Source organism: Moschus berezovskii, chromosome 17 (genome assembly GCF_049115385.1).
Source record: "Moschus berezovskii isolate FMDL1 chromosome 17, NW_MosBer_1.0, whole genome shotgun sequence".
Classification (NCBI taxonomy): Eukaryota; Metazoa; Chordata; class Mammalia; order Artiodactyla; family Moschidae; genus Moschus; species Moschus berezovskii.
The window spans coordinates 46,471,809-46,494,905 of NC_142476.1; the positions used below are offsets into that span (position 1 = coordinate 46,471,809).

Here is a 23,097-nt window from a genome sequence, read left to right on the forward strand (position 1 = left end):
CAAAGGACTGTTAGTATAGATATTGCATGTTTAAAAATTGAACACAGAATATGGCATGTTTCAATTTTTAAAAAGCCATTTATTTACCAAGTATGCATGTCCAAAACTAGGGACCTATAATGTGCATTTTTGTACTGCAGTATGACCCAGAGTACCCCAAAATGTAATAATCCATAATGTACTTAATCATAAAGTTCAAATGATACCCGGATGCAGTTGTGAATATAGCAGGGTATTCTAAGTGTACCTGTTAAGAAAGAAGGCTTTCTTAGTCTCAAAGATATACTGTTTGAGCAAACTGGGCTTGGTATATTTAGTAAATAAATCAGACAAAGAAGTACGTTTTCATACATTATAATTCTTTCCGATGATGATAAAATGACAAAGCTTTTTTTCTGAAAGAGAGCATCTTCTCTTTGAAGAGATCATATCAGCTTGACAGAATACTCAGAAATGATTCTGCTTGGAGGTGGTAAATATAATTTTCTCAATCGCTATTATAGCACACATGCCATTTCATTGAATGCCAACCTCAGTAGAGCCATAACTTATTACTGGTTTTTCAAAATGTTTTCTTTCCACTCGAGCGTTCTCTAGAAAGGAAACTAACAGTTCCCTTAAATAAAATTGAAACTTACCCATATAACTTAAGATAATAGGAGAGGCCCTTCTCTTAGAGAATGAGAGAACAGTATTTGGGAGTTAGCTCTGTACAGGACTATATTGGGAAAACAAATCAAATTTTTTTTCTTGTCCTACTATTGAGGTAGAGTGTATGTGTCTAGGGAAACTGCTGCTTCTGTGGGGCTAAGATCATCCTCTCACACCCATGTTTAGTTACCACATGGCATTCAGTGCTGCAAACAATCTGACTTAACACAGCACACACTGGCTTTAGAAGTTAGGCCCTAGTCACACTTGCCTTTGACCAATCCAACAGTCAGGCAAGCTTAGTTATCTGACAGTAAAGAGAAATATATTCTTTAGCTTAGAACCACTTTCCCATGTCCCCATATGCGTCAGGTGGCCATATTCATTCAAAAGCCAAGGCAAATTTTTATATTAAAAAATTTCAACTGAAAGCAGTCATCAACAAATAATTTGCTGTGAACTTTCCCTGACTCTATTTATAGCAATTTGAATTTGTTAACCACAACACATATGATAAACAGAATGAAGTACCGTATTGGTATTGCACCCTGGTGCTGTCTACCCAGGGGCACGGGGGGAAGTGACCTAAACATCTTTTAAAGCTGCAATGTGGAATGGGAGGAAAGTAAGCAATTATGAAAATCAGAAAGACTGAACAATACCTGGGCAAAATCAGAGTTCTGCAGGGGAGCCCATCAGGTTCAAGATAGCTCGGGATCTTCAGTCTGTGAGCAAAGCAAAAACTCGTGCCCTAGGTATATCAAAAGCTAATGAACAAATGTGTGTGCGGTCTCCCTAGCTTGCATCTTGTGGAATCACAGGGCATTCAAGGGGGTCGACCAGGCTAAAAAGAAAGTTATTTGACCAATTAACTTTTTCTAGAAGGAGCACGTTATTGTCAGACTTGATTTAATGCTTTCAACTTTCGTTTTGCTTTGTGTTTAGAGCTCTTGATATATAGGAGAGTTTCAGGAAGGCTGCAGTCTTCCACTTGAATATTTTCCCCAGCAATTTCACAGGAGTTTCCTTAGCCATCAGTCCTCAGAAGGGTTTTTGTCTTGGCTTTTCACTTCCTGGGGAAATGGCCACACCCTTTCCTTTATCTGGTGACAATTTCACTCTATAGTCATCACCTGGTATTTTGTTTTGTTTCTCTTCCAGAGTGAAAGAATTGAAAAAGGCCAAGGAACTTGAAGACATACAACAGCATCCCTTAGCAATGTGACACTGCTTTTCAGACTGTTTTCATTTCTGTTTTTAGCAGAGACATGCAACAACACGCACATGCACACACACACACACACACACACACACACATACATACACATAATCCCTCTGCAGTTTTGGGGAGATCAGCTGCAGGATTTTAACAGGAATGTTTTGGTCATTGCATTTGCACTTTCATGGACAACTTTTAATTTGAACAGCAAGACATCTTGGAACTCAATCTTCTGTTGGATCATGGGCAAACAAGACACCACGAGGAATCGAAAGAGGCTTTCCTCCTCTTAGGAAGAAGCCGTCTTCCTTCTCACATAGGGCTGTATTCAAACATCGTGTGGAACTGTACAAATATTTATACCAAAAATATAGATAAGAAAAGGTGGGGATGCACTAGCAACGAAGAGAATGCTGTTCCTGCACCTGTTGGTTATTTCCAAGAAGCTGAATTTTTGGGATTGATTCTCAGTGGAGGGCTTAGATCATACAAATCTTTATTGGGTCCGTGTGTTCTCATTTCCTTCACTGTGTTTATTTGATCTTAATTTGTTTGTCTGTTTGCGTTTAAATCTCTACAGCACACTTAATGCAACTTTTTAAAAATCTGCAGGTTTTTAGTGTTTTGTGGAAGTTTGCAGAGGGGGCGGGTGCGTGGTACACGGGTAATGCATGGGAAATGACGAGGAACAGCGTACAGAGTTTAAATTTATTTTCTTGTCCCCACCACCTCCCAAGAACCTGCGAGGAGAGTCATCATCTTATCCCTTTTCTCATGTTCAGCACTTTAATTTTTTTGCCTTACTTTCTTGTGCAATGAGAATTACTTAGAGAGTTGGTAAAGCATGTAGCTTTTTTTAGTAGCCTTGGAAACTGTAGTCATTCTAAGGAATCATGAACCTTGCCTGGACATTTGCCACCTAAAAGATCAGTGTGGTGCTGCGTTCTGGCCAGTAAATTCCATATTTTTGGCTATATCTCATCCAACCTGAGCAGTTTCTGTGTATATATAGAAGGTAGAAATGGAAAGTGAGAAAATATTTGAAAGGGATTATATTAATTGCTAAATATTTTATTCACAAAGGTCAATAACATGGCAAGATAAAATTATTTGTATAGTTTTGTCTGAATGAGCGAGAAAAAAATGTGGATGTATTGTTTGTATATATTGTATATATTAAAACAAAGAGATATGTGCATGAAATCAAGAAAAAAGAAATGAAAAAAGCAAAGCATTAGTGGCTATGGTCTGTAAAATGAAAAAAAAACTTTATTTCACTATAAGAGTACTTTATTTTAAATGTTCTTTAGAAGAACATTTTGCTAAAGCATGACTAAACTGCAAAAAAAAAAAAAAAGAGCTACTGTATTAAGACTTAGGAAAAAAAGGCAGAGTAACATTACTTAAAAAAGGATATGTTTACATTTAATTTTGGCTACCAGGAGTTTATTTTATTTTCTTTAAAAGATTTTTTTGCCAATGGTGCCAAGTAATGTGAATGCTGATATCGCTTAAGAAAATTAAGTTACTTTTGCTAAACAGATAATCATTAAGATGAATCAGTATATAGCTTAACACCATCCACTCACTCCAACAAAGAACACTTAGAATGGTCAAAACATGACAAAAGAAATAGGATGAAAAATAGAAAAATATCTCACGTTTTCATATCTCCTGCTGGAAATCAGAAAATGTAATAAAAATTGCACACAAAATAACTACAAATTAAAAGGATGCAAACTGGTCTTGTAGGAATGTCATGGTATATTACTATTTTCACATAATGAGGAGCCAAAGAAATCTGATGCTTTTTAACAATTCAACTGCTAATGTTAAATTGAGAGAATCAAGTTCGCACTTGTTGATGCCAGTTTAAAATTCCCAGGTTAAGTTTCAGGATCAGTTGGTGTAAAGCTGAGAGAATAGTTTTGGTGTTTTTTTTTTCCCTTGGTTCTGGCTGCCAACTGTAAGTGAAAACTCAAGGCTTGTTGTGAAGCCTAAAAATATTCACAAATCAGCTTTTAAACTGGTGTCTTAGAAGGAAAGTAGATACAAAAAGACTGTGGTAACAACTGGGGTCAGTGCTCTTGGTGCCTTTTCTATAATTGTACTTGTTTTTTAATTACTTCCTTTCACTGCCAACCTCGAATTACTGTACAGTATATGTCTTACTGCTTGTGATCAGCTTTGACAACGGTGACAGCCCCACAACTAGCAGCCACCTGTACATTTGTAAACTGACCTGACTCAATTTTGTTTTTAAATGTGTGGGTTTTGTTGCAACTGTTGCAGTTCCCCCAAATACCCATTATTTTCCCACAATTTGATCTACAGGAGGACACTGAGTAATTTACAAACACACAATTGCATTCATAAATGGGAAGAGAATGTGAAAGCCAGCTCTTTCAGAATATCCTTTAGTAATACTGAATTTAGGTACGTTTATTCCATTGTGGTACAAATAGCCGATCTTTTGACAGGAGTAATGACCTCAGTGGATTTGCTTTAACCCTCACTTTTTTTTTTTAAATGTCTCACATGCTACATTATTAGCTGAGTAAGCTAGATAATCTGGAAGATAAAAGACTGACATAGTTAGGAGCGTTCTTACGGAGAGGATAGAAGTAGGTTCAAAACCTACCAGTGTCATCTACCAGTACAACTGTGAATCCCAGGTGAGGTACAAATGCACTTCCACTGAAATGAAACATTTCTGACCGCTTTTTCTTGGTTGTGAATCTTAATTTTGAATATAAGATGATAGGTAAGCGCAGCTTTCTTGGATAATCCGAATTCCCAAGTGCCAGGAGTAGGATCTCATTATAAAATTAATAGCTAATCTTATTCTGTCTCCTGATGATTTAATTGCTACACTTGTTACCCATTTGAAATCAGCTGTACTGTGTGAACGAAATCGAGACAATAACTCGAACCCCTCTCTGGCTGCACGGTCGCTTATGGCAGTTCCACACTAGTTGGCGCCCAATGGGGGGTCCCTGAGACTTGCATGTAAAACTAGTCTAGATGTCTTCTTTTTTGTAAGTTTTATTTTTGTAATTGTGCATGTAAAGCATCATTGAATCAATGGATCTGTTGAAGAACTCAGCTGCTGGAAACCATGCAAAATGTTTTGAATTGCCCTTAAAATATGGAAAATGTTTTCTGAATGCTTTATATTCTTTCTGCTGTAAATTAAAAATGAAGAAAATTTCCCCATACTATGTGTGTGTTGCTTTAACTTCACCTGATACTGAAATGCAAGGTGATCAGCAGGTTTTAAACCTGACAAAATCATTTCAAATAGTTCCTTCTATCTTGATGCAGTGGTTTGACATGGAATGCTACATAGTTTCAGATCTGTCCAGGAAAGAGAACATTTCTCAACAGAGCCACTGTTCCTAGAACACTTGCTTGTCCACTATTTGATTCAAGGAGGATCTCAAAGAGATTTAGATTATGTGTATATTACATCTATCAATATTCACTGCCCTTGAGTTACTGATACCTTCTCAGGCACCTCTCAGCCTAAGTGCACTTACGCAAAAGATAAAAACACGGATCAAAATTCACCTTTTCAGTTAAAACCCTCTGACTTTTTAAAAATGCACCTTTCCGCTGACTACTAAGCCCAGCCTTCTTTTCTGGAACCCTGGCATCAGTCTCCTTCCCTTTCACTGCAGAAACAACACTCTGGTGGTTCCTCTTCCCTCTAAAACATTCTGGAGCTGCTGTCAGACAAGTTTTGCATGATGGATCTCCCAGTTTCGTGAAGCCTCAGTGATTTCTAGAGCCCACTGCACTGAAATGATATTTTCCTTTCTTGTTTATTTTCACTCTCTAATCAGTCTTATTTTCACCTGTGCCCCAACCTGCACCCCCTGGTTGGTCTGTTCAAACCGTGTCCAGGTCCAGTGTTTCTGTGTTCATATGATTTGCTCCTCCCATGCCTGGAAATTCTCTTGTTAGCTACTTAATTCAATCCGAATTTCATCTCTGTGACACTCTCTTTCTTATTCTAATACACACTAATATTTCCTTTTTCAAATCCCACTTAGAATTGGAATAAGTTTGATGTTATTTTTTTCATTTCTCATCTATTCTGCCAGTTGACCTACTGGTGTTCTGTTCGTTTAACGCTGGAGTTGCCTTTGCTGGTGGGAACGCTTTTAGTACAACTGAAATTCCTTGCACAGTAAATCGCTACATTCAGATTTGTGCCTCAACCTCAACCGGAAATTCAGAAGTTGAGGACCTGTTCGGTGCTTGGTGTCCCGAAATACAGAAAGGTAGAAAGTACAGCCCCTGATATCAAGATTTTCATGAAGAGATTATATTAATAATAAGATCTGGGCAATGACAGATAATTGTGTCACAAATGAACACATGAAAAGGAAACCTAGTCCAATCAACGCCTGTAACAAATACTACGAATGAACCTCCCCTCCCATTTTAACAAGTTTCTCGCGAAAATGTGGTCTCCAGGACCACTGGGTTAATGTGGAACTTTAAGCAGAAGCCCAAGGGCTGTCTCCGATGCTGTCACAGTCAGAGGAATAACTCACGGGCCCAGAATGACGTAAAACGTCCACACCCGCATTTATCTCCGTGGTGCCTTTTCACGTGCCCCAGGTCAGCACTGCCGCGGGCAGCGACAGCCAGCAGTCGCCCAGCAACCGGCCGCAGCTCCAGGTTGAGGGGGTCCGCCCCCGACACACCCCCCGGCCCTCGACACACCCCGCCTCCTTCCGGCGCGTCCCTCGCGCGCCCCGCCCACCCGCCAGCCCTCCCGGTGACGTCATCGCCCCTGCGCCGCCGGCGCCCCGCCCAGGTTCCCGGCCTCCGGTCCTGCAGCGCCAGTCAGCCGATCCTGAGACGCTGTCGCCGCCGCCAAAATGTGAGTGACAGGAGGCGACGCAGAGGGCTCTCAGGCCCGGGGGGCCGTGGCCCGCGGCTGGGACCCTGGCCCGGCCCGGTTCCCGCCCGTCGCCCCTCGGACGCAGGCGCTCCCCGTGCGGCTGTGCGCTGGGGCTCCCAAGGCCTAGGGGTAGGCGGCGGCCCCCGGGGGTGCGGGCCGCATACAGGCCAGGTCGGCACTGCGGCGCCGCCAGCCGCCCTGGAGGGCCCCACGGGTCGGGGCGGACGCGGAAGGGGTGAGGGCGGGGCGGCCGGGGTTTCCCAGAGGTAGGGAGAATTCCACCGCCAGCCCTGCTTCGTCTCCGACGCCCCTGCCGTCCCCTTTTTCCCTTCCTTGCCCCCCAAGTTCACTGAGGGGTGCTGTGGCCGCAGCCCTCGTCTTGGAGCGCCTGCTCCCCGCCTGGTGTTGGGCTGGACTCCGGAAGTTGAAAGGGGAAGAAGGACCTCCGCCCTGTCTTGAAGCACCTGTGGTCTGAGTGGACTCAGGCGCAGAGCTGTGGGCCTTCTCCTTTTAAGCAGAAGCATTCTTGTAGTGGCCCTTGAAAACAGGAATTTCCCGTGGTAACATTTCAGAGAACTCTTAAGGGTCAGGAATCACAAGGACCCGCTGTCCCCCGCCTCAACCTGCTCGTCGCTCACCTACAGAGGAGAAAGGAATGGGTGCTTTCCCACGGTTCCTCCCGGAACTAGGGTCACCCCTCCTCTGGAGGGTTCCTGCTTGAGGCTGCTGTGGCAGCTGATCGCAGCGGTTAAACTCTAGATCGGTGGAATTATACAGAACCTGGTCTAAACATGGGCTCCAGTGCAGCCGGTGGTGTAGACTTTCTAAACCTTACTTTAGTTTTCTGTAAAATGAGGTTAATAGTAGTAGTGTCCCCCTCAAAGAGTTTTGAGGACTAAATGAGAAAATGCTTACAGCAAATGCATAGTACATGACCCTTTGCTGTTATCTATCAGTAAACTCTTGAGGGCATGGCTGGGGTCTGCCGCATCCCTAATCTTCGACGCATGGTAGGTATAAAATAACTGTCTGTTGATTCAATGAATCAGTGGGTGTTGTAGGAAAGACTCAGAGAAGAGACCTCTCTAAGACACAGGAAGGATCTGTAGGAGAAGGCAAGGCTGTAGGCAAGACTGTAGGTATCTCTGAAAAATCAAAAGTATTGCCAACCAAGTCATGGAAGCAATTAGGACTTGCAAGCCAGAGTGCTCAAAAAAGATCTGTCTGGGGGAAAAGTAAAGCATTCAATGAGGATTTTAAAAGAAGTACCTTTCAAGAGAGGGAGCCTTGCTTCATCTTATCTTTGCCACTCACACCGCCCCCACTCCCTGCATCCTAGTGTTCCTGACTCTGTTTCTCTAAATGAGTCTATTTCTCTGTACTGGAAAAAGGGTGTTCTGTAATTGTTCACCACTCTGAAGACAGTTCTTGCCACGTGAAAAGATCAGAGTACTGAGTGCATTTAACTAGCTGTATACCTTAAAACAAGTAATAAAAAAAATGGGAACATAGCGTCTACCTGTCTTAGGATCAGGCTTCCCTGGTGGTGCAGATGATAAAGAATCTGCCTGCCATGCAGGAGACCTGGGTTTGATCCCTGGGTCAGGAAGATACTTTGGAGGAGGAAATGGCAACTCACTCTAGTATTCTTGTCTGGAGAATCCCATGAACTCAGGAGCCTGGTGGGCTACAGTCCGCAGGGTCACAGAGTCAGACACCACTGAATGACTAACACTTTGACTTTCATGTGAGGATCAGATGCTTCAGTGATACAAAGGAGAGCCTATTAAACCTTCACTTTAGACCTCAGTCACTTTTAACATATGGGTGAATCTTTGAAATTTTAGAGGAATTAGAAGAGATATCTTTAGAACCTTTGTTCATTGCTGCAGAAAGGATGTTCATTTTCTACTTTAGTTCTGAAATTTCTAACACTGAGGGTCTTGGAAAATATCCACATACTTAACAGAAATGTGTTTGAAATCCTAATTTATTCTTGCCTGTGTCTTTACGTGTTTCAGGACTACAAATGCACCGGCAGGTTCAAGCGCTGCCGCTGGCAGCAGTAGAAGACTTCAGCAGACACAAAATCAAGTGGATGAGGTATTGCTCTGAAATGTTGAAAACCTGAATTATAAGCCAACATGAGAATACTCTGGGAATAGTTCTGTTTAGGAAAAGTATCATAGAAGTGTGAATGTAAAGTAAATTTGGACTATCCTGACTGTAACAAAAATTTGTCCCCTACTGTTTTAGGAGCCCTTTTCTAAGCTTCTGAGAAGTCACATACTCCTGGTTTTAGGCCTGTTTTCCTTTAACCAAATCACACACCTAAAGTACAGGCTCTTCTCCCGGAGGACATTCCTCCCAAGAATCACTTGGTGATGTATATTTTGCCACAATAAATTAAACATTAGAGAAGAAAAAAGAACTTCTTTATAAAATAATAAAATCTTAAGGATGAGGTCTATATATTGCAGAAGCCAGGATGAATCCTTGTGAACAGATTTTTCATCAGGATGCTTTTTACCAATTACCCAGCCCAGCAAATCTCTGTTGATTGCCATCCAGTGCTGTGCAGGAGGCGGGTGCTGGCAAACTGCTCTAACCCAGCAGATCTGTGTTTGTAGAAATGTTAGGTTGGGAGGTCCTCAGAGCATCTTTTTTTCTGCCCTATACATGCAGACCTACAATGGAAGACTATTTGAGAAATTCAGGCTCGTATTTCCTTAGTCCTAAAAGCCATCATAGCTGAGCAAGGCTGTCTTGGTCTTTCTGCATTTAGCTATCTTAAAAAGCAGAGTTAAACTAATGTTAGATCCTTTGTTAAATCTTATGGCAATATTTTGGTCCGATGGTTTTGTTTATGAACTAAATTCTGAATTGTTTACATTTTCATGCTAAGCAACCCATTCTAATTCCATCTTCCATGAAACTTCTATTTACTTACAAACTCAAATTGGGTCTTTTTTTTTTTTTTTACATTTTTTAAAATTATTTTTTATTGAAGGATAATTGCTTTACAGAATTTTGCTGTTTTCTGTCAAACCTCAACATGAATTAGCCATAGGTACACACATATCCCCTCCCTCCCTTTGGTACTTTTTCTTTACCAAAGAGAGTTGTGTGTTTTTTTTTTTTAAACTGAAGTGGAAATTTGCATAATAACCACCTTAAAGTGTATAATTCAGTGGTATTTGGTGTATTCACAATGCCCTGCAGCCATTCCTTTTGTCTAGTTCCAGTTTTTTCATCACCCCTGAACACCTTGTAGGTATTTAGTAATCACTTCCCATTCCCTCTTCCTCCAGAGTGGTAGCCTCTAATTGACTTTCTGTTTCTGTGGTTTTGCCTATGCTGGATATATCATATAAAAGGGATAACACAATGTGTGACCTTTGTGTCAGGCTTCTTCCTAGTTGTAGCATCTGTCAGTAGATCATTCCTTTTGTAGCTGCATAGTATTCCATTGCAGATGGATTCCCTCAGTTTGTTTATCCATTCATCTGTTGGTAGATTTTTGAGTTGTTTTCCCCTTTTGGCTCTTATGAATCATGTTACTATAAACATTTGCATGTGAGCTTCTATGTGGACATCTGTTTTCATTTTTCTTGGTTATGTATCTAAGGGCTTCCCTGGTGTTGGTGGCTCAGTGGTAAAGAATCTGCCTGCAATGGAGAAGATTACCTGCAATTCAGGAGATGCAGGTTCGATCCTTCAGTAGGGAAGATCCCCTAGAGAAGGAAATGGCAACCGACTCCAGTATTCTTGCCTGGGAAATTCATGGATAGAGGAGCCTGGCAACCTATAGTCCGTGGGGTCGCAAGGGTCGACATGACTTAGTGACTAAACTACCACCATAGTAATGCTATATTTAACTTTTTGAGGAACTGTCAAACTTTTCCACAGTGGCTACGCTATTTTGCCTTTCCACTAGCCATGTCCAAGAGTTACTGTTTTTCCACATTATCACCAACACTTGTTATTTTCTACTATTTTGGTTATAGCCATCCTGAACTGATCCTAATGAGTATGGATTAGTAACTCTTGGTGGTTTTAATTTGCATTTCCTAGTGACCAGAGATGCTGAATATCTTCTCATGTGGTGTTGGCTGTTTGTATAGATTCTTTGTGGAAATGTCTGTTCAAGACCATCACCAGTTTTTTATTTGGGAAGTCTCTTTTTAATGTTGGTTGATAAAGAGTTCTTTATATATTCTGGATGTTAAATCTTTGTCAGATATATGATTTGCAAATATTTTCTGCCATTCTGTGGATTGGCTTTTCATATCCCTGATAATGTCTTTTGAAGCACAAAAGACTTTAATTTTTATGAAATCCAGATTATCTGTTTTTTTCTCTTGTTGCTCTTGCTTTTGGGGTCAAATCCACAGCCAAACCAAAAGTTGTAAAGAGTTATGTTTTCTTCTAAGAGTTTTATAGTTTTCAGCTCTGTATTTGGGTCATTGATCCTTTTTGAGTTAATTTGCATGTGAGGTAAGGTAAGGGTCCAACTTCATTCTTTCGCATGTGGCTATCTAAGCACCAAGTTTTGAAACTCAAAAGTGTGACTCCTCCAATTTTGTTTTTCTTCTTCAATGTTGTGTTGAGTGTTCAAGGCCCCTTGGAATTCCATATGAATTTGAGGACTAGTTTTTCCATTTAGGCAAAAAAAAAGCCACTGGAATTTTGATAGAGATTGAATTGAATCTATATATGTGTACATCACTAGGGGGAGTTTCACCTCTTAACACTGTTAATTAAGTCTTTCAACCTATGAATGTGGGATGTCTTCCCATTTCATTAGGTCTAATTCCTTTTGGCAGTGTTTTGCAGTTTTCAGTGTGCAAGTCTTTGGCCTCCTTGGTTTAATTTATCCCTGGGAATTTTATTTTTTGGGGTGCTATTGTATGGAATTGTTTTCTTAATTTCCTTTTCATTGCTAGTTATGGAAGCACACTAATTTATGGCTGTTGACCTTGTACCCTAAAACTTTACTGAGTTTGTTTATTAACTCTAGGAGGGTTTTTTGGTAGATTCTTTGGGATTTTCTGTACATGGAATCATCTGCAAACAGAGATCATTTTACTGCTTTTCTAATTTGAAAGGAAAGTGAAAGGTGCTCAGTCGTTTACAACTCTTTTCAACCCCATGGTCTATACAGTCCATGGAATTCTCCAGGCCAGAATACTGGGGTGGGTAGCCGTTCCCTTCTCCAGGGGATCTTTCCAACCCAGGGATTGAACCCAGGTCTCCTGCATTGCACGCAGATTCTTTACCAGCTGAGCCACCAGGGAAGCCACCAGGAAGCTTTTCTAATTTGGATGCCTTTAAATTTCTTTTTCCTACCTGGCCAGAGCTTCCAGTACAATGTTGAACAGTAGTGAAGGCAGGCCTCCTTGTCTTTCACCATTGAGCATGGATATTAACTGTGGGTTTTTCCACAGATACCCTGTAACATGTTAAGGAAGTTCCCTTCTTTCGTAGTTTGCTGAGTGTTTTTATTGTGAAACAGTCAACCCTTTTTTCTTTTTTTTTTTAATGAAAGTTTGACTCAAAAGAGTAAAGAGCTGACCTGGGGGAAAAAAAAATGCCAGTAAATTTCATTGAGGAGTTGCGTTTGTCTTTCCTTTACTTGTACCTGAATGTGATCATATTCATCAGGTGGTGGACATCATGAGAGTCAATGTGGATAAAGTGTTGGAAAGAGACCAGAAGCTCTCTGAATTGGATGACCGTGCAGATGCACTGCAGGCAGGAGCCTCCCAATTTGAAACAAGTGCTGCCAAGTTGAAGAGAAAATACTGGTGGAAGAATTGCAAGGTACTTCTTTTAACTGGTCTTTGCATCAAGTCACCGTCTTGTTTCAGGGTAGACAAAGGGTACAAATACTGGACTTTCATGAGTCTTAGAGGCGAATCTGACTTCCCACACAGAAATTTGCATTGACTTTGAATCTAAAACTCTTGACTACATGTCCTTTTTCTGCCCCTACAATTAAGAATGCTCCATGCTTTGTGGCTGACCTTCAGAAATTTGCAGAACCAGGCAGGTCCAGAATCAGTCTCAGACAGCTGCCCCTTCCAGCCCTACACACAGACTGACAGGAGAGGGCTGGAACAGGAAGGTCAGTTGCAGGTGCAGATGGCTCCAGGGTAAAAGGAAGAAGGTGCTGGAGAGCTGCAGCATGCTCCACAGAAAAACAGGAAGCACCACATGAGGAGCAGGGACCAAAGCACAGTTCACATGGCTGCCAAAGAGTGGGCCGCTGTCACATCCCTTCCTGGGTTGGAAGAGTGACACTTTCTGAAACCTGACACAGGCTTAATCTGTGTATCCACAGACAGATGCCTATCTAGGGATCATAAATCATTTGAATGTGTTATAAAAAAGCAGATAGGTGAGCGTTAGCACCTATCTGAGCATTAATAAGAACATTAAGTTTAGGCCTTAATAATTATGACTATTTGGGATGGGTGAGCACCTTAATTTCTCCTTCTGTGACTAGAATGGTACTAAATGGTACTCTTCAGTTGGCATGTTAATCTCTGGGTTTGAATGTGAAGTGGACATATGTTTGGTTACAGATGTGGGCGATAGGAATCACCATTGTGGTCATCATCATCATCATCATTGTCGGTGAGTTCTGCTTCAAACACATTGCAGAAATGATCTGTTCACATTTGACTCCATGTACAAGAACTCAGAAAAAAGTTCCCTTGGAGATGTTAACGTATCCCAGAGGTTTTCCTTTTCGTTAGAAAGTGTTGTAAATACTTGAGTGCTGAGTCTGAGATTTTCAATATAAATAATATCCTGATCCATAAGTTTGATCTCTGAATATACTTTCATCAGATATTTCATTTCATGAGAAATAGTATAGCCTAGTGATGAAGAGCATGGACTACTTCTGATCCACTCTGTTCTACCATCCAGCTGTGTGGCCTTCAATAAGTAATTTCATATTTCTGAACCACAATTTCCTCATTTATAAAATGGGGACAATAATACTACTACCTACTTCATATGTTTATTATGAGGACAAAGCTGTTAATATATAAAATGTGCTTAGGATGGTACCTGGCATATAATAATAATAGTTATATAAAGAAACATATATACACCCACACTATCATTAATACTATTATTATAACCATTACTACTACTGTAGACAGTATTGGAATAGCCCATTGCCATTAGTAGCCCAGAACATAAGAATTATTTAAAGAAACATGTCTTGGATCCTTTACTCGGCAGCCTCCTCTAATCTTCCACAAAATGTAGAGAACCCACTAGTAGACCGGTCAGAAATTGAATTTCTGTTCACACTTAGACTGTAGGGTTTGATGTTTATTCTCTGTTTGCACTGAAAGATTAAATGCTATTCTCTCTGCTCCCCCCTCATTTTTTTAATCTCCTCTGCTTATTAGTGTGGAGTGTATCTTCCTGAAGAAGCAGTGAAACTCCAGCCTGCTGTTCAAGAAACTTCTTCAAGACTTTGGTTTAGAACCTGCTATATTATCAAACTCACCTACTGTTCTATCTAAAATGATTATTTTTCTGTTAGTGATGTAAAGCTTGTTTCCTGGAGATGTGCCTTTGTTTTGTAATATGCACTCCAAACTAGAAGCGTGGTCAGCCCAGCCTCCGTTTTGCACAGTGCCTTTTCAGATTTACAAATGGGCTGATGGAGAGGACTTCTTCAGTTGCAGAGTGTTATAACCTAGCAGTAATGTTGTCTGGTTAATTGCCATTGACTGCAGTTAAGGAAATCTGTTCCAAGTTAACTGTCCTCATCATATGACATTACCCTCATTTTAAACTTCTGGGTAATCAGATTCCAGTTTGTGCCTTCCAGAAAGAACACTACTGCCTAACACAAATCTGTGACAATAACAGGCTGTGCCTTATTTTGCTCTTTTTCTGACTCCCTATAGCAGAACTCTACTGTTTATAGACACTACTGACTCTTTTGCTGTATTTTAAAATAAGATACTGGTGAAGAGTTTTTGCGCTTACATTAGATATGAAGATGTTTACTTTCTTGTTACTGTTATGTATCACTTGCTAAAAATATTGTTTTAATCAGAATAATGACCTCTTTAAAACATTTTTATAGAACTATGGCTGTGACCAAAGTTTCTATCTTGCCAAAAAGTTAAATCCCAGTCAGACATCAAGTTTGTTCCTGCCAGATAAATTCAGAAAAGTGACCAGTGGAATTCAAGGTGCCCTTCAGAATTAAACTTGTTGTGTGTGAACCTCTGACATCCTGGCAGGCCTTTCTTGTCCTTGAAAGGCTGTAGGTCTTGTAACTGCCCTTCCAAGCTAACATTTTTCCTGAGGTTTAGAGGGATTTGAACTCGATGCTGACCATTTCCTACCTGTGGGCAGCGTTTTACTCAGCAGTTTGCAGATTATCAGCTGTAAGCTCCAATATGTTTCTAATAATATGTGAGCAGCAATTTTGTAGTCTTCACGTGAGACCATCTGTAGGCGGGTCATTTTCTGGTCCAGTCCCCATAGACAACAGCTTCGTGGAGTTTGTTTCCAATTGTGATCCATATTCCACTCCCTATATCTGTCTTGTAAATTTCACTTTCTACTAGGCATTGGTCAGGGTAGATGACCTCTTCCCAGGGGACAGCTCGCAAGAGACACTTTCTTTGACGTCACAGACTTTCTGCATGAAACACTGCTTTGGGCAGAGGTATTGTCAGCTGAGAGACTTCTGTTGTGTATGTGAGACTTTGGACACCAGGGTGTGTGGCTTAAGGTCAAGAAGTCAGGTAGGAATGAAAACAGGCGAGGAGGCACCAAGGGGGAAAGAAGTCTTAGCACTCTGGGGCTCACTGTGACCAGAATGTTCACAAAGTCTCGTTCACATGCTACCTGGTGACGTACAAAGCGACAGCAGTTAAGGTGCATCAGCACCCAGTTCCACTTGTTTAACATCTGTTCCCCTGATGTCAGTGCAATGGTATGAAGTTTAAGACGTGCCTTGCGGTGTGCCCTGCTGGGAGAACGGGACAGCAGTCAGTGTCTGGACAGTGGCCCACCCTCGTCTCAGGTCTCTGCCAGGTCTGACTCTGCAGCTTTGGTGCTTGATCCCACGTAACCCACTGGCTGTTGCGTTAACCCAGGAATACCCCACCTGTATCTGTGTGTTTAGCTGGGAACTCACCCCCTTTAATGAACTGAATAAAGTGTTTATAAACATAACTCTGGTGCCTGTGTCCCTGATAGAGGAGTAGCGCATGGTCCAAGTCCTGAGAAATGGCATTCCCTACCCTCTCTTACAGACCCTGACTCCCCTTCCTCGTTGCCTGAGGACCCTGATTTCCTCACACCCCAATCCCTGTGTAAAAAGTGCTCTTCAGTCGAGATGTTGGGGAACTGGCTTCCTTCTGGTCACTGAAACACCTAGGATTTGGCTTCTGAGTTTCTTAAATAGATGGTCTTTTGGAAATGAGTTGTGCAGAGCTGGCCAGTATGTGGTGGATCAGACAGCTGCCCAGGTGAGACGTGGGGAAGTTGACCCAGGTGGGGAATGGACATCTCCAAACCGTGTCTCTTGTTTTCATTCAGCATATCTCTTTCCCCTTGAATATACTTCCACACTTATTCTACAACCCCTACAGAACAATATAATATCGGTAGAAGGAGACTTACTTATGTTTACAATGAAATGCCAGTTTTCAGTAAAATCTGATGAAAAAGAGGTTGACTTCTTTCCATTGCCTCAGATAGATGGTGACTGCTTTTCTTGTCTGACAGGCACTCATGTCCCTGGAAAAGCACTGAGAATTCCGCCTTTTGTTCAGGACCTTGAGAGAATGAAATACATGTGAACCCTTGGTATCATTTTCAAGATTTTAAAGGAAAATCTACCATAAATGGGCTCCTCTTTCACTGCTTATCCCTTAAATGCCAGGGTTCCTTAGGGTGGGTCCTAAGCCAACTTCTCTTTTCATTCTGCTTAATCACCCACCCAGGCAATCTCTCTGCTCTTGATCTCTCCAATTCATTAATCTGCTGATGATTCCTGGCCTACTGGATACAAGCCTCTCAAACTCAGTGTTCACCAGACAAGGAAACCCCGCCTTCCTCACGCTCTTCCTGTCATTAACTGTGGAAGAGAAGGGCCCCATCACCCACCCAGGGATCACTCCAGACACATCTGCTGTACTTGCTTGTATTTTTGGTCACCATCTGTTACCACTCAATATGCTGGAAGTGTGCTGTGTAACAGACACCCCCGAAATCGCAATGGCTTCAAGTTTTTTCCTTGCTAGTGCTCTGTGTCTGATGCCAATCAGCAGGAAGGCGCTATCATCAGCTTCTACAGACAGGGTGGGGAACTTCCTGTAAATATTCGTTTTAGTTTATCACTGCGGGAGGAAGGAACCATCAGGAATTGTGCAGTGGCTCTCAAAGCCCCCGTCTGGATATGGAGCCAGCAGCTCTGCTCACATTTCATCGACCAAAGTGACTTAGTTGACCGTGCTCACCTCAGAGGTAGAAGGGAGTCCTACCTGTCACCCAAAGGAGAAGTGGAACCTCTATGAACATATTCCTCTGTGTTGACATTTCAGTCAAAGAATGGGGGCAGATTCCCCTTGTCTTGTTCAGTCAGTCGTGTCTGACTTTGTGGCCCCGTGGACTGCAGCATGCCAGGCTTCCCTGTCTTTCACTGTCTTCCAGAGTTTATTCAAACTCATCTCCATTGAGTTGATGATGCCATTCAACCATCTCATCTAATGAGTTGTGTCCCATACACAATAATTCTACATTTGCATCACGAATGAAATGTTTTTTTAAAGTATAGTAGTTTTTTCATTGGTTTTGAATGAGGATTATTAATTATTCGCTTTAAAATTGACTGGACTGCTTAGCTCATTTAAAAATAAGCAAACTTACTTCCAACTGAGCTGCTTTTCATAGTAGCAGAAAATTCAACCTATAAAACTAGAATTTACTAAATAAACCAATTATGGTATAGTTATTATTAGGAAATATTTTTTCCCCTCATCCTTTAAATAGCTAAGAGCATTTACTTGGCTCTACACCGCCACACAGACAATCCCCTGTTGGCAGAAGTGCCTGCCTCTGGGTAACACTGTGGATTCCCAGCCTCAGGAAGGACTTCTCTCCAGCCTTTGCCTCTTGTCTGCAGCTCTTCCTTTCTGTGTCATTCACCTCTCTGGATTCATTCACCTCCTACTGGATCACGCCATCACTTAATAGTAATCCCTGCATCCCTGCCTCTAGTCAACAAATGCTTGTCTATAGCTCTTCACTGGTGGCTCAGAGGGTAAAGCGTCTGCCTGCAATGCAGGAGATCTGGGTTTGATCCCTGGGTCAGGAAGATCCCCTGGAGAAGGAAATGGCAACCCACTCCAGGACTCTTGCCTGGAAAATCACATGGCCAGAGAAGCCTGGTAGACTACAGTCCATGGGATCGCAGAGTCGGACACGACTGAGCGACTTCACTTTCATAGCTCTTCACAGCAAAATTCCTCCTTATGTCTTCCTGTAGTCACTGTCGCACGTCCTCTTTTTCTTCACACCACTGAGACATCTGTAACCAAGGTCATCATCTTGGTGAAGGCCAATAGGAAATTCTCTGCCTTTGTCTCACTCTGCTTGTCAACAGCATTTGATACAGTTGCCAGCTGTCTCCTTTAAATGCTTCATTATGGAACTTCCAGGACCCCACACTCCTGGCTTTCTTTCAACCTTATCTATGGCTCCTTATTCTTTGCCTGAGCTTTATCTCCCTATGCCCTGAAACTTGGCCTTTGGCCTTTCTCTGTCTGCACTCTGTCACTGACACCATTTCACCCACCACTGTGAACGCCATAGAGACTCTGATGACTCCCTTAAATGTAAGCTGTATCTCCACCCCTGGTTTCTCCCCTAAGCTCCCAGCTGGCAAATCCAATTGCCTACCTGACCACTCTGCTTGGATGTATGACGCACATCTCAAACGTGATGTGTAGAAAACAACTCTCTGTTCTCCATCAAAACCTCCAATCCCCAGACTTGCATTCAGTAAATATTTGCTGAATAAATGCAGTTTAACAAAACAGGGCTTCAGGGGAGAGTGAACATCATTTGAAAAAATAAGGTGCTTTATAGCTTCCCAGGTGATACTAATGATAAAGAATCTGCCTGCCCATGCAGAAGCCACAGGAGTCGGTGGGTCATCCCTGGGTGGGGAAGATACCCTGGAAAAGTGGCAACCGACTCCAGTATTCCTGCCGGGATAATCCCAAGGACAGAGGAGCCTGGAGGGCTACAGTCCGTGGGGTCGCAGAGTCTGATTCGGACACGACTGAGTCACTGTACATGCACACATGCATTCAGGACCTAATATGACCTGCCACGTTCTGCCTTACCCTCCTCTTTTATGCACAGCTGCTTCAATTCATCCAACCAATACTGAAGATTTCTGTACCAGGCACTGGAGACGCGCAGAACCTCTGCACAGCACCTTCCACTTCAGGGAAGTCGAGACACAAATAAAAAGAGCCCTCCGTGTTTTTTAAAGGGCTTCTCTACACTTTTCTTTCCAAAATAGTGTCTTTTACAAACACTTGTCTTTCTCCAGTTGCTAAATGAAATCTTTAGGAAGACGAGGGAAATGTTTCAAGTTGTGAGAATTCCACTTCTGAAAACCAGGTTTGATGTTCCCAAGTCGGCTACACGGCCTGGGTCCTCCCAGCCGCTCACTTAAGTGTCGGCAGGAGTGAGAGAAAGAAGGTCGTTAACAAACATGTAAACGACCGAACTCGAGAAGACACAAGGAAAGCGCTGCGCTAGGACGTCCAGCGCCCTCTTCCGGATGCCCAGCCCGCCGGCTCCTCTCTCCCGGACACCTGCCGGCGCTCCCTGGAGCAGCTGCCAATCACGTGGAAGCTGGGCTGACCCCGCTCACCCTGCCGCTCGGGGCCCGCCCCCTCGTGATTGGTGGCTCCGGCGCCCTATCACTGCCGCGCTCGCTCCAGCGGCCCCCGTGGCCCATCCCCCGACGCCGTAAGGGGGCGGGGACTAGGGCCTCCTCAGGGTCCCTCCGCCCCCTGTCTACGCGCCGACCAGTAGGATTAGTCATGTGCAGTCCTCAGGCCAAATCCCCGACATTACGTAACAGACTCTGGGGCCTTTGCCCTCGCCCATCGCCTCCGCTTATGTAACCCGGCCTCCCCGGCGCGGACCCCGCCCCCGGGCCAATGGGGACCCTTAGAACTGGCGGGGGCGGCCTATCGCGCGCCCCGGGGGCGGAGCCGTGTCACGTGGCCCGCGGGGGCGTGGTGCTGGCGGTCGCCTGGCACGCGGCGGGCCTCGAGACCGCGCGGGTCGGGTCCGCTCGGCTGAGCGGCGCCAGCGGTGGCGGTGAGTGCTCGGCCCGGGTTGGGTAGGCTCGGAGCCCGCCGGCCGCGGTCGCCTCAAGCCTCTCCCGCACTGTGGGAACTTTGTGCTTCAAGTGGCTCCTTGCTCGGTCCTGTTCTTGGGTGCGCGGCGATTATTGGGGCTGCCGGGGCCGGGGTCTCCCCCAGGGCTGCCCACCCCAGGAGCCACAGCAGGGCTTCCGGAATCAAATTGTGTTTCTCTTGTCACTTGTCACTTTTATTTCCACCCTCCCCCTCCAGGGTGGATCTCCGGTGAGCAGAGACATCCAAAATTGCAGGGAAATACTGGGGAGAAAAATGCCCCCGGAGGAGCAGGGTCAATAAATGCCCGCTAATGATGACTGACATCTCTAAGGCGATGGCATGGACCACAATGAGAAATACGGTTTGGTCGCCGATTGCAAAGTAGCAAAGAGCAGGTGACTGACTGAGGGCTGCTGGGCGAAGGATGGATCCCTGTGAAGATGTAGAAAGGTCCAGTGGTAAATCTGAGAACCCCAGGGAGAATCAGCATCATGAACTTGAAGGACCTCAGGGTAGTGGTCCTGAGGCCCCCGGGAATGATGCTGCTGAGCTATGGAGCCAGAAATGCAAGCTGCGGAGCAAATTCGTGCAGACCAGCAACAGGTGACATGACCTGATGTGTTTGTTGTTCTTTGCTGGGGCAGTAGAAGGGAAAGACGGGCTTCCATCTTTTTGCATTTTGTTTGTAAGCCTAGGAAAAAGTTTACCGGGAGTCTCCAGCAGCTTGGAATGAAATACCCTAGAGACACTGAAGGAAATTAACTATATAAGTAGGTAACAAGTGGTTAGGGAATTGCTGACTCTAGGCTGAAGTGGGAATCAAACAGTAGAAAAGGTTTGATGTTTACCAATTTCTTGACCTGTGATTCCCCACATGTAAAAAGGGGGTAATAAATCTGTGAACTGAATGAGCTGATTCGTGTTAAATGCTCAGAAAGCAGGCATGGCCCGAAATACATTGTTCAATGAAAGTTGACCTATTGTAATCCAAAGTGTGAATTTAGAATTGTTTTTTTAATATTACAGTGAACAGCAAGATCGAAACAGAGTTTCTGAAGAACTTAGAACGGTTGTCCAAGAAATGAAAAAATACTTCCCGTCGGAAAGACATGGCAAACCAAGCACACTGGATGCCCTTAACTATGCCCTTCGCTGCGTACACAGTGTACAAGGTAAACAGGCTGCCCAGAAAATACAGTCTTGCACATACGTCACTGCTCATAAATGGCAGCCAGGCCAGAAGCATTGTCTGCTTGGTTTTAAGTACAGAAATGTTTTGAGTTTATGCTGTTCTGTGTGAGATGAGTAAATCTACACTGATGCCATTGGCATCTTAGTTTTTCAAATTAGCACTGTGTGCATGCGTTTCAGTTGTGTCTGACTTTTTGCAACCGCTAGTGCCTCTGTTAGGCGCCTCTGTCCATGGGATTCTCCAGGCAAGAATACTGGATTGGGTTGCCATGCCCATCTACAGGGGATCTTCCCAACCCAGACATCGAATCTGGGTCTCCTGCTTGGCAGGTGGATTCTTTACCACAGAGCCATCCGGGAAGCCCTATTTGTGTAATAGTTTAATATTTTTCTTGTAGTATTTTGCAGCTTTATTTTGGGAGAGTGAGAGTTTGGCATAAGCACATTTTGGAGATTCACTTTTTAAAGGAATATTGTCTTCGATGATTATTGGGGGGAAAATAGTTGGACTAGACACATTTACATTTCCCTGTTGTAGACATACTTTTAAAATGCAGTCATGTCATGTCAGGAATTTACCAAATTAAAACGAAATGGTTGTAAACACTTTTTCTTTTGACAACTTTCTTCTCAAGGGATTTTAAAAGTGCACATTCTGTAGCACAAACCTCTGTGGCTTCATAGATGATATATAATTCCTGGATACTAGAGTAATGTTTCTGCCATACAAATCCCCTCTGTGTATATTGAGAATTTTTGGTTTCAGTACCTTGTTTTGGTACTTTAAATTTATCTCATTCCCTATGAACCAAAACATGCCAAATTCATAAATTCAAAATCTTAAGTTTATACAACTGTCAGTGTTTTAGGTGAAAGAAAAAACTGATCTTTCAAGGAATATATTCAGAGGTACCCTTATCCTAAAAAAATTAGCCAACTTTAATTGTGATGAAATAACTTCCTAAAGATATTGTTGTGAAACAGACTACCTATCTATTTTCCTGTGTTTCTTAGCAAACAGTGAGTCTTTCCAGATTCTCAGTCAGAACGAAGCACCTCAAGCTGATGTGACTTTGTGTAGTCTGGAGGAGCTGGCCACTATTGCTTCAGAGCACACTTCCAAAAACACAGTAAGAATTCACAAATTTTGCCATATCAGCTGGGGTGGTTTCTCCTAGGGACCTTATCTTGATGTAGATTGTTAAAAGTGACAACTGAGCATTTCAGTAACTAGAGTTTGAGGTAAACAACTGGAGAAAACTGCTAATGAGGCATCTTGAGTTTCTCCTGCCCTTGACAAAGAAAACATCTGAAAACAGGAAGCAGCACATGAGTGTTAGTTGGCTTTGCTTTGGTTCTGGGGTGCCTCTCTCTCCTAGCATCCCTGAGTTCTCCCAAATTAAGAAAAAGAAAAAAGCAACACTGCAGAGTAATTTCCTGCATCGCATTCTAATCTCCAAGTGTTGATTTCTATTTATATCATTCTTAGTTTCAATAACTACTACTCCAGGTTGTAACAACTGGATTTTATAGAGCAGGTGGATTGAGATGATGTCATCTTTTGTAAAATTTTTAAAGTTATTTAGTATTTATCTTTTCTTCATGTGGACAGAATAATTGAGGTTCATGTTTTGCTGACATGATGGAAATTACTTAATTTATGTGTAGTGAGTGTATGCTAAGTC

At 42.9% G+C, this 23,097-nt stretch overlaps 3 protein-coding genes across 11 annotated transcripts in view; all 3 read left to right on the forward strand.

Moving 5' to 3' along the window:
• The window catches only part of CAMTA1 (calmodulin binding transcription activator 1), a 989,569-nt gene extending 984,488 nt beyond the window's left edge, over positions 1-5,081 (forward strand). For all 3 annotated transcript variants that reach the window (XM_088845426.1, XM_088845425.1, XM_088845427.1), the window contains one exon: positions 1,813-5,081. In XM_088845426.1, the coding sequence (XP_088701552.1) occupies positions 1,813-1,876 (64 nt within the window). In that variant the 3' untranslated portion in view covers positions 1,877-5,081. The remainder of the gene's footprint in view (positions 1-1,812) is intronic.
• Positions 5,082-6,643: 1,562 nt separating this feature from the next.
• Positions 6,644-16,007, forward strand: VAMP3 (vesicle associated membrane protein 3). Its single transcript, XM_055419476.2, has 5 exons — positions 6,644-6,764; positions 8,807-8,888; positions 12,450-12,608; positions 13,373-13,424; positions 14,216-16,007. Coding segments are annotated over exons 1-5 (315 nt in total). The 5' UTR covers positions 6,644-6,762; the 3' UTR covers positions 14,236-16,007.
• Positions 16,008-16,150: 143 nt separating this feature from the next.
• Positions 16,151-23,097, forward strand: part of PER3 (period circadian regulator 3) — a 78,796-nt gene continuing 71,849 nt past the window's right edge. For 5 of the 7 annotated variants that reach the window (XM_055419467.2, XM_055419470.2, XM_055419471.2 and 2 more), the window contains exons 1-4: positions 16,151-20,180; positions 20,438-20,824; positions 21,248-21,393; positions 22,427-22,542. In XM_055419467.2, the coding sequence (XP_055275442.2) occupies positions 20,646-20,824; positions 21,248-21,393; positions 22,427-22,542 (441 nt within the window). In that variant the 5' untranslated portion in view covers positions 16,151-20,180; positions 20,438-20,645. Of the gene's footprint in view, positions 20,181-20,207; positions 20,300-20,437; positions 20,825-21,247; positions 21,394-22,426; positions 22,543-23,097 lie in introns of those variants that run through there. The other 2 variants (XM_055419469.2, XM_055419473.2) reach the window with 2 other exon arrangements.